General features: G+C 36.5%; 1 protein-coding gene and 1 long non-coding RNA gene across 2 annotated transcripts in view; one reads left to right on the forward strand and one right to left on the reverse strand.

Moving 5' to 3' along the window:
* The window catches only part of LOC134748015 (uncharacterized), a 508,661-nt gene that overhangs the window by 482,446 nt on the left and 5,623 nt on the right, over positions 1-20,592 (forward strand). The window lies entirely within an intron of this gene.
* LOC134747983 (apoptosis-stimulating of p53 protein 2) overlaps positions 1-20,592 on the reverse strand; it is a 339,061-nt gene that overhangs the window by 275,052 nt on the left and 43,417 nt on the right. The window contains exon 2 of the mRNA XM_063682674.1: positions 4,133-4,183. Within this exon, the coding sequence (XP_063538744.1) occupies positions 4,133-4,141 (9 nt within the window). The 5' untranslated portion in view covers positions 4,142-4,183. The remainder of the gene's footprint in view (positions 1-4,132; positions 4,184-20,592) is intronic.

Genomic DNA, 20,592 nt, shown 5'->3' on the forward strand with positions numbered 1-20,592 from the left:
GTTATTATGTAGACATATACATAAATGCTCACCTCACGTGGTCGGTCCGTTGGTTTGTTACTACTAGCATAAAAAGTAGAAGTAATGGTTTGTTTTTTATACAAAAAAACCGCTTAGCCTCAAATTGTCCTGTCCACCTCACCTCGCATGTCAACTAATAAGTGACTTTGGAAAATACTAAATAGCTTTGAACTTAGAATTTTTGGCACAAAAATACAGTATGTATAAACAACTGAATTAGAATATAAATGTCACCTGTTGGGCACTAGCATGAAACAAAATTAAAGAAACCTAATATTAATTTATCAAAATTATATGATATTTTGAACACCTAAATACTGTCATGATATTTCATAAACAAAGGTAATTTTATGGGTCATCGGCGATCGCGGTCAATTGCTATGAGACCTTAGATGTAGACAGAGACACGAATCAAGCTTCGTGAATCTTACGCAGCCTTTTCAACGTGGTACATATCATACAAAATGTTCATTTAAATGCCTCAGATTAAGCAAGTACAAACGTTAACTTATCCCATCAACGAAACGTCCAGACAGGGAAACGAAAATGCCTGTGTAATTAGCCTGTGTGTATATAGCGTTGTAGGTCCGGTCTTTCATGAAACAAGGATTCTTCTGGACGCGGTTATTTGAGTAAGTTAAGTATATGTAGGTCATGCATATTATGTACTCAATACGTATAAGGTCAACTTGCATTATCCCACTAACCCGGGGTTAATCGGTTCAACCGTTAAGTTAACCCACTGTCAAATTGTACTGGTAACCGTGGTAACTCCACGTTTAACCGGTTAACCTCGTGTTAATGGGATGGTGCAAGTATTAGGTAAGTGTGGCTGGCCTTCATATTGCTACTTGCTTGTATTTAGTGGCAAATGCATGAACTCGCAATAAACACTAATAATTACACATTGACAGGCCCCTATGTAAAGTTGTTCAAAAGTTGTTTTTCAGAAGGCGAGTAAGACCTTGAATATCCTAATAATATTAGACGAATACGAGTATGTATTATTATGTTACGAAGCTCCCCAGATAACGGACTTATTTATATATTTATTTAAAATTTAAATCAGGCAACGGCCCATATTACACATATCTTAAAATAGACTAACATATATTATAATTTTAGTTTGATCACCAGATACTAAGTAATCCTTTAATACCTGGGATGTTCTACTGGTAGCTATATAAACTAGCTAGTGAATAACTGTCAACTAAAACCATTTAAGAGACCCAGCAGGCCTGCAATTTAATCTAACATAACGTTCAATTGACTAACTTTACCCAGGGGGTTGCAGCACTTGCAGCACAGTGAATCAACGAAGGTTATATATTGATCAATGTTTAAATAAATATAGCGCCGAAAGCTATCAACCCATACAGCAATGTTAAAAACTTCTTACAAGCAAATGACTTAGAAAAGCTTTGCTACCTAAATATCGTATAATTGTTAGAGCTCCATATATGTAATGGAATGTGCGGTGTTAAAAGCGAAAGGTCTATAGCTCAAGCCCTTTGACCGTCAATAAATAAATACTAAGAATACGATTGCGGATGGCAAAATTGCTTGCCAAACTATAATCTACACGGAATAACGTTAAAGATGGCTGTGTACTCCAATAACCTTTTCTTTTACGATTCCGGAAACAAACGAGAAGCATTCTCATTTGCCTGCGATGAATTTATTTGACAACTGGCAGGTTCGCATGCACTTCGCATTGATGGCAATTGCAATCTCCAAATGTTAAAAGCTTTACTTTAAGAGTATTGGCATTGTTAACGACTATTGATTGGCGTATTATATCATTTTAGGATATGACCATTCTTCTTCCGTCGAAGTTAATTTTTAACCAAACTTTCTGATTGTTGACTAGCTTTGGTCTACTTATTTATCCACGGTAACTCAATAATCGCATTTTCACACAGTCCTCTAACCTTCATTTCACACCCTTAGAAATTATTTCCGGGATATACAAAATATCTTAAATCCGAAACAAAAAATAGGTACATACAATATAACTCTTTATACCTTTATACCACCTCAAATAAATACAGCTAATAGTAAAGATGTGTATAAGTAATAAACTGTAATAGATTACTTAAAAAAAACAAAAGTGACTACTTAAAAAAACAAAATTAAAATATTTAATATACGAGTAATAGGTTGATTTATTCCCAAAGTTGTTCATGTGTGTAAGTATAATAATTTTATTTGACCCAAATACTATTATTGCAGAAATCTAAATTCAAAAGGAATAAACCGATCGTTGCCGACGATCGATAATGGTTTCCTTTATTACGGAAACAACATAACCCAGTTAATATAACAGCAACATAAAGGGTATATAAATTACACATTTTAACAGCTGCCCGATATGCCATTCTAGTCACTTGAAAATCGCGTGCGAGTCGATCCTTCGACGAAACAAATACTACTGTATTCATGAATCACCATCATATCAGCCAAAAGACGTTCACTGCAGACATAGGCCTAAAGATCTCCACAAAAAGTGGTCGTGTCCTGCGATGTTGTTCAGATTATTACTCCATCTTGTTGGAGTTATCTCTGGCTGCGTCCTATGGTTCGTGATCGCCGCTTAAGAACTTTTTTGTCCCAGTGATCATCGATGAGCAATGTGTCCCGCACACTGCCGCTTAATGCCTTGGCCACCAAACGCGCTCCTAGCCTACCGCCGACTGCCATACAGCGTGCGTTCCGTGGCCCCTGGGATAAGACTGGCAATGTTTAACGTTCTCCTTTCCTCATGATGGAAAATAATTATGAGACTTCACACACAACGATACACTGGTTTCACCAACAACTCGACTCGCATGCGCTCACGCGACTAAAGATAATACACGGCCAGGCCATGCAGTAAACAGATGTCGGAAGCAATTACCATGAAGGGTTCACGGAATCAAGCCAAATGCTCAATGGAGTAGATTTTGCGTTCATGGATGCAACAATAGGAACATTTACGTTTAGGTCTCGTATTTGTCGCGCACCAGAGCATTTCGTCACTCTTACACCCATCGCTAAACGATTGAGTACAGCCAAAGAGTTTATTTTAGCACCATTTCGTACCTTGTTACAGTGACAATCAATATAAAAGTCGCTAGGGACCTCATGCAATTGTCACTGTGACAAGGTACGAAATGATGCTGAAATTAAAATCCTTGACCGAACATTACCTAGGCTAGACCATTAGATAGCTACACTTAAAACTTTGTTTTATTTTATAACGGCTAAATTTTGGAAGCACGAAAGCAATATATAAGTAAATATACCTATAACTATTTGTATGTCACATGTCTTATAGTACGTATTATTCGATAGGAGAGCGCGGCCCACTAACAATGATTACAAGCATTTTCGCAAAAATCTCAGTAACTAAGTAGTACGATTATAGGTCGAGCGAGGCGCACGCGATGAAAGTGCAGGACCCGCGCGTAATCGCCTTTACATACAAACGTAGTCCTCATTTTCCTATTTTGATATTAACATTATTAAAAATATTTTGACACAATTTGTTGTATATCAACCACAGATATGCCCCTACGTTAGATTTTTTTCGAATTTTTAATTATTATAAGAGTTAGGAGCCGCGACATGCCGTGTCGTGAGATAAGCCCTTACTACCGGATAATAAGAGAGGCAGAGGCCGACGGCCTGCTACGTGGTGGCCACCATATCAATGGATTTGAAACAGACCGAGTTGAACAAAGAGACAACCCACCAGGATCGACCGACCTGGCGCTTGAGAACGAGGAGGGACGACCCCAAATAATGGAAGAGGCACGGAAAGAAGAAGAAGAGAGTTAGGAGCAATTAAAAAATTGTATGATATCTGTTTTTCGCTCCAAATTTTTATCATAATCAAAAAATCTAAAAAAGTCAAACGTAGGGGCATAGCTATGGTTAATATACATCCAATTATTTAAAAATATTTTCCATAATGTCAATATCCAGAGAGAAAAATGGGAACTACGTTTGTATGGAGAAAAGGCTGTCCCCTTTCCTCTTAAGAAAGTCTTTATTACACCTAAGACTCGTTCCTAACTTTCCATACATATGTGGTAGGTGCTAATGATGCTACTTTTAACTATAAACTTACCGGAATCATTTTTGGGGGACATGTGTGGTTTTGCCTTTATCTTCCCCTTGTCTGAAACAAATAAATGTCATTTTATTTGCTATCTTATTAAACTCATAGAAACCTACATCTACATTATATTGAGCGTTTACTTCTTAAAAGCAGAGTATACGGCAAAGACTTTTTTCTAATTACATATAATAATGTTATAAGTTTGACTGATAGCCTAATTGGTACTTGTGCATATCTTCATTTGTGCATTAACTAGGTCGATGGTAAGATCTAAGTATAACCGGTAGGCTTAACCGGACGATCTTGATCTATAATCATAGGATATGGCTGCTACCGGTGGACCACTTTCTTCTAACCTGTACTTAATGCTACTTACCCATCTAGTTATTTCTTGTTTACGTTGATTGATCTGTTATATTATGATCAGGCTTTATTGTAGGATTTGTGGGTATATTATGGTAACCAAACATTGAACTATTATTTACTAACGTATAGAACCGGCACAGAGAACCAGTTTTTTTCGCCATGAGTTGCTGTCGTTTTGACAACAAACGCGACCAAAACGCGTAAGCGCCAAGAATTTTGCTAATTGCGACAATCTTACTATAGTAATAATAACTCAATGTAACCAAGATTTTAACTTCAAGGATTTTTACCTATATTCGAATAAAGTAAATAAGTACTTATTTAAATATTATCAAGAAATATCAATCACAAATGACAATGATCGAGAAGCCTATGTGTTCGCTAGGAATATCGAACTGTTATAGGCTGGAATATAAATAGTACGAGAAGGAATGTAAAAAAAATCTTGTAACAGCGTTTTGATATCACGGATTAATTTGACATTTTGTCAACAGTTTGACACAACGATCACAAAAGTACATATATATCTACTTCCTAACCAATACGTAGTGGTTATATCATTGATTACATTCTCTTTGGTAAATATAGTTGGTCAAACCAAATTGTCAGTAAATAAGAACAAAAAAAAACTATACTCATCCTTTTCTTTTGGGTGCTAGTACTAGTGTAAGACAAAGATAGTATGATTCTCTCTATCTATGTTTGAAATGAGACAGTCCTTTGGTAAACTATATTACACCATATAACACCAACGTCACCAACAAGGTTTACAATACTTTTATTTTACTCTTTGGTTATATTATACTATTATCTTTGGAATGTCATTGACTGTCATCATGTGTGTGTATGTTTTCTTGTATATGTGAGAGAACGTAGTGATTATATGCTCTTTGAGCTACCATAATATGGACTCTCATAGTCCTAAACGGTCAGCTTAAAAAAATTCAAACTACTTATACCTTTGGTTGAAAACATGTAGAAAATATTTTTCCATTCTTTTTGGGATTTTTAATACACGTTTTGTGTCGTCTAGTGTATCGAGTTTTATGGACATTATCCAGGCTTCATACCCGACGCTGCGAGTCATTCCGGGTAAGTGAATAAAAGATAGTTAAAAACAAATGTATATAGGTATATAGGTTCCATTTGAAAAATATAGTAAATATAGAAGAAATCGGCGTCAGTGTAGACATAAGCGTTAGAAACGTTGTTGTTGTTTTTTGAATCATCCTGATGCTATTCTTAGTCATCCTTTTACCAGCGAGACTTCAACCTTGCTATTGGTGTTTCTGGTCGTTAATGGTCTTGGTCACAACCTTATGATCCTATAGTCTGATTGTCCTTGTATTGATCCAGAGAACTTGGTCAAAGCTATGACAATAACCATAGCAAACCTATATTTATGATACACTGACAATAGATGTGCCTGCATAAATAAGGAAGAGCTATTAGAATCATACATAAGTCATGAGCTTAGTGATACCTAAGTCAACACCGTTAGACAGAGCTTTCGACGAACGCTCGCCTTACCGAACTACATTCGCCTACATAAAGGTACAGAATACACAGTAAGCCATTAAGATGTAAAGACATTTAGAACCTTGCCGTTTTCAAACGCTCATTAGTCTTGAAGGTAAGATTGCCATCGGTTTACTGTGACAGAGTTAAGTGCTCAGTGCTCCACAATTTTCGTGGGCCGCACAATACAAGCCGTGGGTTCGATGTGCCATTGTCTATCCTCGACCTAGCCCCCGTAACAATCGTATTAAAATCTTAAGAGGATAGTAGACATCTGTTTCTCTATACAAGCGTATTTACGTGTAGCCGTCCTCTGTTTCATTCCTGTAATAATTTATACATTTAGACTATGGAAGGGTCTTTTATAGGAAGGGCAATGAATCTATTTAAGCAAGATTTACAACGAATATACGGGCATTATTCGGGCGGGCGTTTCAGAGCTAAATTCGGTCCGAGCGGCAGTTGTTTCTTAAGGGGCCCACTGACTATCAGTCCGCCGGACGATATCGGCCTGTCAGTTAGAACAAAAATTGGACAGTTCCGAACAACTGACAGGCCGATATCGTCCGGCGGATTGATAGTCAGTGGGCCCCTTTACCTAGGCGTCGTATCAGAAATCTGGTTTACGAAAGAGAGTAGGTAGCGTAGAAAATTCAATTTGGTGCTCTACTATACTCTTAAGTGATAATTTATACAACCTCGCCCTAACATTCTTCGCATATGAATACACTCATGATTGGTATTTTTATCTCAAACAATCGCCGCAACCATGACTTGCTGTTAAAAATCACAAATATTCAAATTTGCGCTCAATCGAACCTCACTCAAAGAGTGTTCAGGGCTCATAAGAATTCAAGGAACAGAGTCGGTGTGCCAATATTCATAAATTCAAATTACAAACAACGTGGGCGCCAAGGAGGGTGTTATAAAAGCACAGCGTCACGATCGGGTCCCGTACATTCCGTAACAGAATGTATGCTTTATGTTGGAAAGATTACAAAAGGTAATTTTGTACCATACATATTTAATGGGTAACATGTAACATGACCAAATCAAATGCCTACTATTAAGAGCCAACGTATCAACGTGCTCACTAGCGCCACTAGTAAACAATTGTGATTATTTAAATTTAGCGATAGATATTTAAAAAAAGGGGGCCGCTATGTACTGTATTTTGTACTTAAGTACCTTTTGAATACATTATAATAATAGTTTTTACGTTGCTGTATTCGTCAATCTATGCGTCCAAAGTTAAAACGGCCGTTTTTGTTTTGAGTTCATAGATCGACGAATCCAGCAACATAAAAACTAGTTGGATCTATTCAAAAGGTACTTAAATACAAAATACATAGCGGCCCCCTTTTTTAAATATCTATCGTTAAATTTTAATAATTACAATTATTTAGCAGTGGCGCTAGTGAGCATGTTTATGGGCTCTTAATAAAACTTAATATCAATAAACTAGGCAAATTTATAATTATCACCAATCAATCGATCAATAAATCATGAATAATTGTTTGGGCAAGTTCTTGTGGTTATTGCCATCTTGCCTATGAGGCAAGTGGTTGACGTGGTATTGGCATCTCTAATATTTCTACCATCGCCTCCCTCCACACCTTAATTTCCTTACTACGCCTTTCTAACTTGCCTTAATAGTGTTTTCATATGACAAATAGCTAAACTATAGCTTTATGATGATATTTGTGGAATTCAGCAAAAGCAAAAAAATTTAATCTAATGACAATTGTTTAAGGGAAGTTTATGGGATTCATGGAGTTCGAAAATAATTTCTGTTTACGCAATCAGCCTGTAGGCTGTAGGTATATAACAAGGCTTACTCATAAAGTCTCAAGATTTCCGCTAAAGCCAGGTGAACAGTGAACAATGAATGCAATTGCCTGGTGTCGAAGTTTTTTGCCAAAGTGACGAACGACGGCCGCTGGTTAGCACGACACGACTCGACTGTTACGTAGTGACGTTACAAATTTACAATTCTCTTTCATGACCACCCATTTCAGTTGCTTGATTAATTTGAAATGCAACTTTGGCTTCTAAGTCATAAAGTTTACTTTCCAAAATTGAATCGTGGAAAGATAAGAGATTGTGTTAGCAAAATGTTGAAATTACATTCAGACTCGATCGCTGACGATCGATGACGCTTAGAATTCCACGCCAGTTAATCTATCTTTTTTGGTGGCGGTGGCTAACTTTTCATTTTACATCGAGATCAGTATCTTCCAGATGTTCAGCATGTTGTTAGCTAAAGATCCCAATCCAGAGGATCGACGCCATGGTTCCTAAGAACAGATTTCGCTATCTCTCATAGTTTCTGATTTCTCCATACTGACCCATTTGGATTGATCATCCTGTATATATATATATATATATTAATAGCCCGTTGGTGTCCCACTGCTGGGCAAAGGCCTCTCCCCTTGATCTCCAATTCTCCACAACTTCCGCTGTTGTGCTTTTTCCAGCCAGTTACTGATGAAGGTGTCTAAGTCGAAACGAATTAAATAACCCACTTAAAAGGAGGCAAGAATTGAAAAGACTGCAATCTTACTAGGGCGGGCGCAACGTTTTCTTTTCTCTTTCACTCTTATAAATTTCGGTATTTCGCCATAGCCTCCTTGCTATGATGCCTGCATGATGCCATAACCCGACCATGAAAAATGCCCGGTCGGTGATAAAGACAAAGCATGGCACTATTTCCTCTTTCCTCTTATAAGTAGGAATCACAATAAGACTATCTTTCTCTATCAAAGAGTGTCAGGCCCTTGATTTGGAAGAATCTGTACACACAAATTTCTAGGGAGAGGGTAATTAAGATATATAAACGTTATTAACTCAAATTAATTATTTAGACTGAAATTGGCTATACCGATTTATTTGACTCAGTTACTCTGCCACCAAAATACTACGAGATCATCGATGTGTAGTAACAACCACGACAAAATCAGTGACACGGAAGGGACAAATCGTATGGTGTCTGTGGATTTGGTAGCTTCGGAATGCGTTCGGTTGCGGATTGTAATTTGGGTGGCCGTGTGTGCCAATTGGTCTGGCGAGTCGAGTTTTCGGCCTCCAATGTAACGCGACCTCGAGATCAGTAACAAATATGTATATTTGGAGAGTTTTTTAAGTTTGGCCTATCTGAGCGTTTTCTTCGCTCCTACTACTGGAGTAACTCCACCATCGACCGCAAGGATAGTTCCGTGAAATATTTGTGTCCCATTTCAAAATCGCTTCACTGGCTTACAAACATAAAAGTACTATGTTTAATTGTAATATTTAAGAATATAACCCTTTATTCAGTTGTGTTACAGTGAACTTAATTCATTTTTCACGACAGTAGGTAGCAGCAGGCGCGGCCGACATATTAGCATACAATGAACACAATCGAGGGTGGGTCTCGTCTCGCTACATTTAGGAAGTACCGTTCGTATCATCTTAGATTTATTGTCAAGAGATTATGTTTTGTTGGGACTTGGGCATCGAATTGTGTCATTGGGTTTTTGGGTGATACGGAGATCGCTATGTTAGTAATGGCTGTAGTAGACTATAATAGGTATGTGCGATAAAAGTACGTACAAGAATCAGAGGACATTTACTCGTATCAGTTCACGGTACACTCTTTAACGGCTCTACTTAAACTTCGTGTGCCAGCCTTAATTACAGGAATAGGTATGTAAGGTGCCTAATATTGAGTCGATAAGGACTTCTCCAAGATGCGAGTACCTACCCTGATTTTATTTTATTGTCCATTGTCCACGATGATAGTAAAAAAGAAAAACATTATTAGATTGTTGGTACGTTTATGAATGAACATCCTTTTACGTTTTATAATAATTTACTGAGTTACTTATTCTAAAATCTCGTATGTACAACAGTGGCAACCATTCCGACCTCCAAGAACCCAACACTGGAGACTGGACTTATAAATGTTACGCACTTAGTATGTAAAGTACCATCCTCCACACTGTTAAATGACATTTCTTAAACTATTGTAAAAGTTTAAATTCCACCGATGGTCAAGGATAAAGATAGTCTATTATTCAATTAGGCATATTACAATGCGCTTATGAACGTCAAATAAATCTACGCCGGCTCTAACCCTATCTACACCTCTGTCTCGAGAAGATTTAAATTTTATTCAGTTAAGAGTAACTATTATATAGTATGTGAAACAGACCTTAACATGTATGTAGTCTTGCCCTTCACCTGACAGCCTACTTTGTACAACTAGCCGTGCACTCTACCTTAACGGAAATCGAAACTAATTGCAGAGTACTTACATCAACCCTTCACGTTTCGAGGGTGCGTTCGTGAGCATATGCCAAATGTAATGAGCCAAGCGCATTTAGCATAAACTGTGCTGTTGTTCACAAAGCTTACGAACCGTTTCACCACAGCTGGACCAACGAATGTTAGTACTTAGTACTGATTTGCCTTCGGAATGTTTCCAAAATTGTGAAATTTCCTCATGGAAAAATTCCAAAACTCAATTTTTTGTATGGGAATCGAAATTTTCCATTTCCATAATAGATTGTTTCATGTGAAATCTTCTTGAAATTTCCGAGAACTGTTACATTTTTTGGAAACTCCGCAATTTTGCATGTATGTTAACTTATAAACCTACTATTACCTAGACATGGTTGTACACTTGAGAAATTTGGTAAGTAGAAAGTTTACAATCGAGTAGGCACAATGTGTTTTGCGAATGGACAGGCTCGGTGGAGGCTTGGTACTTATGCCCAATCATTCTGTCAAGTACGAGCCCGTGGGAAGCATCTGCCAATTGACAGTGAGACATATAGATCGATGCTTGATCGAGGCTACATATATAGACACTACGTAAATACAAGACCTTTAAATTGTGGCAGAAGAATGGCTTAGTTTTAACATTTTGAGCGCTAAGTTTATGTTGGAAGTTGGAATATGCTAAGAATAGGAGAACTCGGAACATGTAAGTTTATTTACTTACTGGCTGAAGCCTGAAGAGATAACAGGTATAAGTACATATATGGTATATACACGGTGGCTAAAAAATAAGTGCATTCCCGTTGCCAGGGAGGTTTTGGGATTATACTGAGCAACTTTTACTATGGGATCAAACCCGAAATCGCGAAAAAAAATTTGGCTGTTTCATACATTTTGACTGGTCCATTTTCTATGGGAGGGTTATTTTTTTTCGCGATTTCGTGGTTGGTCCCATTGTAAAAGATGCTTAGTATAATTCCAAAACCTCCCTGGCAACGGGAATGCACTTATTTTTTAGCCACCCTGTATAGTATATAGTATATAGTATATGGATAGGATTACTATGGGGATACATATGTATGTGCTGGTAACATGAACAACCGTAGTTTTAATAACCTTGAATTTTTAGTTGTATCTATTACGTCAATTACGTGTAGTACTATTTACCGAATAGTTGTATTATTTACGCATTATTAGGTACACTTCAGCCATGCTATGAATTTGATTAGCACGATTGAAATCACTCCAAGAATTCAATCATAAAATGTAGCTCAAATACCTCGATTTACATAATACGCTGTCGAAGCGATAAGCGTGGGCGTGCTTTATTCAGCCAATCTAATATATTTATAATGCGTAATAAACGTCAGTACTTCACATAGCGATAAGAGAAGAATATAAAATTGTATAATCATAATTAAATTCACCAGCGTATACGTCCATACCATATATACACACAGATGGGAAAAATGCGGATGAGTTACTTTACTTCATATTTTCGTAAGCGTACCTGACTCTGACCTGACCTGACCTGACCTGAGCTGCGAACCCTTATGTACTCAACTACTCATTGCATTCACATTCACATTTAATTAAACTGCTCCTTAATAACACAGATACCACCACACATCTGTTTATTTAAAAACTTTACTAGGAAAAGAAACACGAGATTAAGGAAGACTACTTATAATATCTGGTGCGTTCGACCGTGGCACCTACTTACAACATACAATCGACGCTATGCAAATATGAGGCCTATAATATGCTATTATAATATGAATTTAGTTTCCGTATCTTCACAACCTCGATGGAATCGAGCGAAATAAAAAAATCACCGTTCACAAGACACCGACCATTTTGTACAAAGATTAAAACCATGTTTTTTTTGTAAGCTATAGCCATAAACTGAATTAAAACTAATTAATTTAACAACCACCGACTGAATTCACGTCGGTAAATCAGTCACACAGTATAAAAGCTTCCAATTAAGTAATGATGATTGATCGAGCACATTCAAATTTTTTCAACCAAAAATTACTCGTTACCTCAACCGCAAGGGCAATTTCGAGAACAAATATCCAACGGGTCGGACAATGCTTAGTGATGGCCGCGAGAATATTCTCATACTCGCGAATATTGACTAAATATGGTTTTACTTTCCATACTACGTATTTCTTTTTTTTAGAGTTCCTTAGCAAAAACGGAACGCTTAGGTATAGTTTCGTCATGTTTGTCTGTCCGTCCGTCTGTCAGTCAAACAGCTGGAGCCATTTATCTCAAAAACTATAAAGTATATTAAGAGGGAAAGGAACTTTGGTGTATTTTGTAAGCCGCTAATAAGTGTACAAGTCAAAATTAAAAAATATATTTTTAGGGTTCCGTACCTCAAAAGAACCTGTCTGTCTGTCTGTCTGTCTGTCGGTCTGTCTGTCTGTCTGTCTGTCTGTCTGTCTGTCTGTCTGTCCGTCTGTCACAGCCAATTTTCTCCGAAACTACTGGACCAATTAAGTTGAATTTTGGTATACATATGTATGTTTGTAACCCAAAGACGAACATGTAACGTAAACAAATGAATTTTAATGAACTAAATATATAAAAAAATAGTTTAGGAACAATCTTACACAGACCTACGTAGGGCCAAACTAAGCAGAGCTTGTACTAAGCGACGATGATGATTGGTTTAGTAAATTTAGTGTTTATGTAACACTCTTGCAGAAACTTTTGAGATATTTCACGTTAACGTGTGGAAAGTCGAATTCCCCATCATTTCGTCGAGTTGGCGCATCACTAAGCTCACTAAGAAACCATGTATGCCGAAGAAGACATTAAGCTCCTACATTATCATTATATTCGGAGTTTACAAGCTATAATAAAGTTAATGTTGTACCAGTGCCTAAGGAATTGATTATACGTGCTTTACGAAACCACTCGAGATTAATCTAGAGGTTTTGACGTAGCAGTTACCGGGAAAAATTGTAAAATTTAGGTACCTACTTGTTATACCTGAATGTGTAAGAAAAGCTTGAGTTACTGAAAAGCGTACTATGTTAATTTAAATTTGTTGGTAATCATATAAAATGCCTAATTTTCCTTATATTTAGAAAACTGATAAATAACATACCTATCAGATTCACGTTGTTTTTTTTTAGAAACTAAGGTTTTCTAAAATATTTGAATCCTTAAGGAACATAACATTTTACAACGACGAAAACATTTGGTTGCAAATAATGGTTGCCATAAATCCATTCTCCTACTACCATAATGCTTATAATAATAATAGTATCGGTAGGTAGTGTAGGTACCTATCATCGAGCAAAGTCTGCTATTATAGCATAGTAAGCACATATATAAACATATAATAAAGGTATACAGCTAAAACAAACATTGATCCAAGCGGAACAATTCCGATTTGTATCAAACAACTCTGCAGTTACAATCAAAATTATGTAAATCATCATGTATTATATTAGTAACTAACAACAGTGCAGTAGCTCGTATCGCTAATTGAGGAAATAGACGTAGGCTGCCCCAAGGCCATTATTACTTGCCAAACAATAGCAAAAAACGAAAAAAAACTAAGTTGAAGGCACTCTGCGTGACTAAGAATTATACTTCAAAAAAAGAACAAAGATCATTATTTTACGATTAGAACAAATCTTCCGAATTCTCATTATTGAGTCTTGTATTAAGTTGGCATGAGCATGTTGGCGAAATTATTGCATTAATTCTCATTTACTATAATGTACAACATTTAAGATTGACAAAGCACTATTGTTCGGTTCGGGGTCCTTGAATGTGACTTAAAAAGCAAGTTATTAATTTTATGGAGTACGAAAGGAGATGTCGCTTTGAGGTCAAGATAAAAAGCATCAACCATCGAAAGTTGAACTCTGCTGAACTAAGAAGTTTCCTTTTGTACGTATGGATTTAAGAAGGTAGAGAAGGCTAGAGGTCTCGTGTGATTGGTTGTAGTGTGTTCCCCCACAAACCTATTGTCGAACTGAAACCGGTTCCAAAGAATTCGCCTTGCGTCACTTTAACCGCGTGTAAACATTTTAATTGATAATATGCGGAAGACAAAAAGGCTTTATAGCAAACTCTGTTTCATATAGGTATATACATATATGTATATGTAGTTACGAGTAGGTTACTCGTAAGATCTATTCATAGATTGGGTCTATTGCCATTCACATTATTGAAATACTAGGCATGTAGAATTCGCCACACACGAATGCCTATAAATAGCACGTTGCCGAAAAGGTTTTCTAAAAACAGTAGGTACCTCTAAAGTTACATTTTACATTGCATATGATTTTATTGGAGTCAGGTAAGAATTGATTTTTAAAAGAATATGTATTTGACCCACCTACATAATATGTATGATAAAGGTCATATCATTTAAAAATAGCCATAAACATTATATACATATGGATCAATACATAACTGTGAAATAAATTCTTACGTCACTCGGACTATATCTGGTGGTGCTTTAAAGAAGAAGTATCCGATTGTCACAAATTGTCGCTATAGTCGGTTGAAACAAATTGCACAAGACATTGAAAATAAAATTGCTTATAATCATCTTCAATTCCCATCAAAGCAATACGTCACACCACTTAGTTCGCGGAAACATGAAACTGCGCGCAAAATTGCCATAAAATGCGCAGTAGCGGCCGTGTCAACATTTTTTTCTAACATTTGATGATGGTACCTAATACAAGTTGACACACTTTGTTGACTCTTATTATGGCTCGTTAGGAGGGGTTTTTTATCACTAAAGAGATACTTACACTTGAACGTTTTTATATCGTTTACGGCGTTTACGTACCTAAGCGTATATTTATTATTGCTCAGTAATAAGATATGATGGACATCTGTCATAGAGATAAATAAAAACCGGTAACACTTAGATAAGTAACACAAATATTAAATGGCTCCTACTTACGCTGGCTCATGTTAGTGGGTCAGTATGATGGTCCATCATGTAGAGGAGCCAAAAGACAACTCGGTGATGTCCACTAACTCCACTATTCTAAGTCATGGGAACTATGGAGAGATACAGGATTAAAATAATTGTTTATATTCTGGTTTACGTTAGAACTCCAGATCAAGTATAAACAATAAATTTAATTATTGTATTGCTACCGTAACTGCTGCTAAAAAAATAACAGTTAAAGATTAACTGTTAAATTATGATTGGCAATTAATTGGTGATGATCTGATGATGAATCATCACCAATTAATTGCCAATCAATTTAATGAAAAATAAATAAAAGAAATGAAATGAAAATCATAGTTTAACAGTTAAACTTCAACTGTTATTTTATTACTTGTGCTTATACCATTATTAAAACCGGCCAAGTGCGAGTCGCACTCGCGCACGATGGGTTCCGTATACTATTACGCAATATACGGAAAAAAAAACCCGTTGTTGTATGGGAGCCCCTCTTAAATATTTATTTGATTCTGTTTTGAGTATTTGATGTTATAGCGGCAACAGAATTACATACATCATCTGTGAAAATTACAAACCGTTAACCCAGTGTCAAATTGTAATGCATGGTAACCATGGTAACTCCAGGTTTAACCGACTAAGCCCGGGTTAGTGATTGGTGCCTGTGGCCCTAACTAATGTTACCTAACCAGGCTAAATGAATATAATTTTATGTAGGAGGATAAGTACCTATAGGTACATACAAGATTCCTTGCTATTATGCCCTGAACCGTTATTGTCTATCGGAATCAAATTACTAACAGGCATATTTATTTTACCATTGTAAAAGTACCTAAAATGTATGATTTTTTATGATAATGACTTCTGATAAATGTGCACACCGGGCCCAGGCGCACTTCTTTATTGAGCAGTCGTCAAAAATACCTACAATTTACAAATAATTTTCTTGTAAAACCTCTGTAAATATATTCCAAGCTACGTGCATAGTAGATAATTTCATTGGACGACATATTAGCTTACGCGGTAATAAATTCGCGGTCCGAATTCGGATCGTGAGAAGCTTCTAAGCTATCAGTACTCGTAGTCACGCTCCGTCTAATATCCGGAGCAACAGTGCAACCTTATACTGGCGTCCAACACTCGAAGCTATCTGATTCACAAAATATTTTGTCCGGACTGCGAGCTTGTCCCTATGATGAGTCGAAACCGCGACATTGGTAACAGCTAAGCATAATGAGATCTACAATGGACTTTATGGACTGGCTTGCTATTGCATTGTCATCCGATTTACACATCTATGCAATATCTCAGCTCAATCGGAAATCGGGAAGTGCATGGGTCAAATTTAGTTTCCAAGATTTGACCCACACTAACTGACTTACATACTAACAGGGCAAGTTAAATAAAAGCTTGTAAAAATATGGAGTTATCCCTACTAACTTTTCTTTTCCCTCTTAACACCTTTTAAAGTAGGAAACCGGGAACATACAGTAAATTGTAAAAAGGAGGTTGTGTACCTAAGATGGTGCTACGGTATAATGTTCATATATAGTCACGGAGTAAATTCCCTACCAATAAGCTTATATACCAGGAACGCTGTCAAGCCTGTCTTTCATCCATAAAATAGACTCGCATCTTCCCAACGTATGTCGTCGAAGTGCCAGTAGCTATTAAGCGACTCGTGTTCATAGGAATAGTAATATTTATGTAGTACACTAGCCCACAATCAAAATGGCATGCGATGAGAAGATGACAATCTTTCATAGAAAACGCAAATCGAACCTTATACCTACGTGACACAAGATATTATACGCGTCTGTACCCATGAGAAACTTTTGTTATGAGAGCAACCTTGAATGAATCGCAAAAAAATAATGTGCCATAATTACTAAAGTTCATTTTGATACGATACACGATGATATATGAACCCCAGGGTTTTTAGTGAAGAAGAACCTTAATCATAGACCGAATTTAAATTGGTCCGTTGCTGTGTATGCACTGAATAAGTATTGTGTATATTATGTACTCAGTTGTAAATCTGTCTACAACCAAATTGCATTCACGGATGCTTGACAAGCATTTGAGTTACGGAGCAATTGTGTAACATGCCATACCGCATAAGTACTAAAACGAAACCAATAAGATCCTATTGTGCATATATTGGAAATTCTTATAGGTTTAGCCCTCAGCACACGGAGCGTAAGCGGCGTAAGAGACGCGTAAGCGTATCGTAATACGCACGTAGAACGAGAACGCTACGAACACGAACAAGTTAAAACAAGTCCGCACACGAAGCGTCGTAGCGGCTCGTATGAGATTTTTGTCGTCATTACGATAGGCGTAGCGTAACACAGGCGTAAAAAATAAAACTTCTCATATAATCAAACAATAAAAAATCTTCTTCATCTGACGAGAAAGTAAGATCGTCGTTACATCCGCCGAAGACATCTGACGTAAGTGACGTCATGATTTCAACTAATGAGATTTCACTTATAAAACGATTACGCTTATGCGACACTTACGCGACGCTTGGTGCCCAGAACTTCACGCGTCTCGTTACGTACTCGTAACGTTTTTACGATACGCTTACGCTTACGCTCCGCTTGATGATAACCTAACGCTTCTATAAAAAAAATGTTAAATGCACCGTCGACACTTATAATCTACGGTATGTTGATCTAATAATGTTGTTTTATTTTTCTTTCTTTAGTAAAAGAAAATAATAAGTGAGTTGATTTTCTGCTCCATCTTCACTGAATTCTCCATCGCTAACTGTCAAAAGGCGCAATTCGATTATAAGATGTGATGTGTTAATATTCTTCGCGCCAAAACTGGATTGCGAGCGATATGCAATGAGATTCAATTCAACCAAATCAGTACAATATTTAAAAAATCTGAATACGCCTCAACTGCCTCAAGTGAGTACTTACAAGCGCATTGCATGTATGTTACGGTGAGGAACCACAATAATAACATTGCTAGAGTATGATATCACGTCTATAGTCATCAATAAGCAATATAAGTTCGCTTTAATTGCTCTTTCTCACCTTTGATTCGTTTGTGGTTGAGCGTTCTCATGATTAGATGGTGTAACATCGGAATTGAATTTTAATTATTCTGCTCTTACAAAAACACATCTGCAATAGATGGGCGATTTTATTGTGGTAAGCTCATGACGAGTTCTTCGGATTATTCAGAAATACAGTTTCCAGAATCACAAGCACTATTAGTAGTAGGTATTGAATGTATATTCATATTCATATTCATTCATATTCATATTTTATTTACAATATGTATAATATTACATGTGATTTATATTAATAGATTATTCTAAAATAAATAAAAATATTTAGGTAAAAAAATAAGTCATAATCCACTAACGCAATTTTTCTACGGGTATGTACCTATAGAGGTAACGTAATGAAAAATCAAAAATAGTAGTTATGAATGAATTCGGGCACTTTTTTTGTCATAGTACGTAGAATAAATAGTGATTCTGAGTAGAAATAACCTAAAATATCTGAGAATCTTAAGAACATAGGTATATATGAACTTACGACAATACAAAAAAGCCCATCTATCACACTACTAATGAAGATAAATACATTCAGTCATATTTATCATATCATATCGTTTATTGCATACATGTGTTACAATAGGTCTTTTTTGTAGTTTAGGTTACAACATGCACCCGTCAGGGCATAGCAACATAGGTACTTACATAATACTTAATCCTATACTTAACATATATTATTTTAACATGCGTTTCTGATTCTGATTACATTACTTATTTCAAATTTACATTTTTATATTCATTATTTTAATTTGCACAATTTTATTATTTATTCAAAAATGTAAGTATAGAATTCGCTTAGGGAGTAATAGCACTTTTGTTGTAATAGTGACTTAATGCTTTTGTAGAACAATTGAAATTTTTCTTGTGACTTTATGTTATTTGGTAACTTATTATATATCCTATATTTAAAGAAGAAAGGGCTCACCGTGAGTTAGGAACCGTCACCGATAATTATTATTTTAACGGACGCTGTTGCGAGTCTTTCAGAAACAATGTTATAAGCAGGATTTAGCGCGATTTAAAGGTTTAACACCCTTTAGTTGCCCGCTCACTGTCAGATCGGATTCGTTAGTTTCCCAAACAGAGCGGACTTTATTGTAAATCGTTCAGCAGAATTATACTGAAACCGTATTTGTTGTAGCGCGTCTCACTCGCACCAGTACAGCGACATTGCTGGTGATTCCAAAATAAGATTCAAATGATATAAAATAGGGATTACGTTGTAAAGTATAAATGCTATTCCATCCAGTGCATTCACCGTACATCAGTTACCTACTTCCTATTATTATTATTATTTATTATCCTAGCCGCCATGCACTACACACTACAGATCTTTTGTACTTTTCTCTATAAAAAAATTAAAAAACTACAACCCTTGTCTAGAAAAATATTACATCATTGAAATATCGTTTCCGAAAACATCCCCAGGCTGCCACAAGCCTTACGTCCTGGCCACGACATTGCGCGACTGGCTTCGGCTAAGGCGAAAACCATAAGTGGGAACGAGAGGTCCGATCGCTGGGCCTCGCTCCAACCTATGAATAAAGGGTGAATGTTTCAATTACAATATCCGAGAATTGAGCTTTGTTAGATAGTGTTTATTTATTTAAGGCTGCATGGTGTGTACGATATAACGAAGCGGCAAAGGTGCTAAAAATATCTGAACAAACACTTTAACGCCTTAACAATAGAGGCATGTTCAGATATTTGTGAACGCCTTGGCCGCTCTGATATACCTATCTGATGGCGACTATGTACTGAAAGAGTATTGTTTATTGTAGAAATATATATTTTAATCAATAATCACTATGTAGCTACGTTTAAGGTCTGTTCAGAGGTTAGGGACAATAGGGACTAGGGACACACGTAGTATCATAGTGCCCCCGCCAAGACGAGCAAAGCGAAGCGCAAGGCAAACCAGAAAAACAAACTTCTCGGGATATGATGCCAATAGTGGATTAATATTAAGCTTCTAACTCTACAAGCCCTAACTTCACAAACTCTACACCTTAGTCAAAATATATGTGGCTTGGCAGTTTCATTACTATAAGAACTACATATTGTACAATAACAAATACTGAATAGTGAATATTTTTTTTACCTTACGCCCATGTGACGGTAGCGAAACGGCCAAGCCATATATTTTGACTAAGGTGTAGGGTTTGTGAAGTTAGGGCTTGTAGAGTTAGAAGCTTGGCGCTACAAGAGATCTGATAACTTTTTGACAGTACGAGCCTTATGGTTTCGTCTTGGCAACATTTTACATGATTTTTTGTGGGATATACTTATCTACTT

This window comes from Cydia strobilella, chromosome 15 (assembly GCF_947568885.1).
Source record: "Cydia strobilella chromosome 15, ilCydStro3.1, whole genome shotgun sequence".
Lineage (NCBI taxonomy): Eukaryota > Metazoa > Arthropoda > Insecta > Lepidoptera > Tortricidae > Cydia > Cydia strobilella.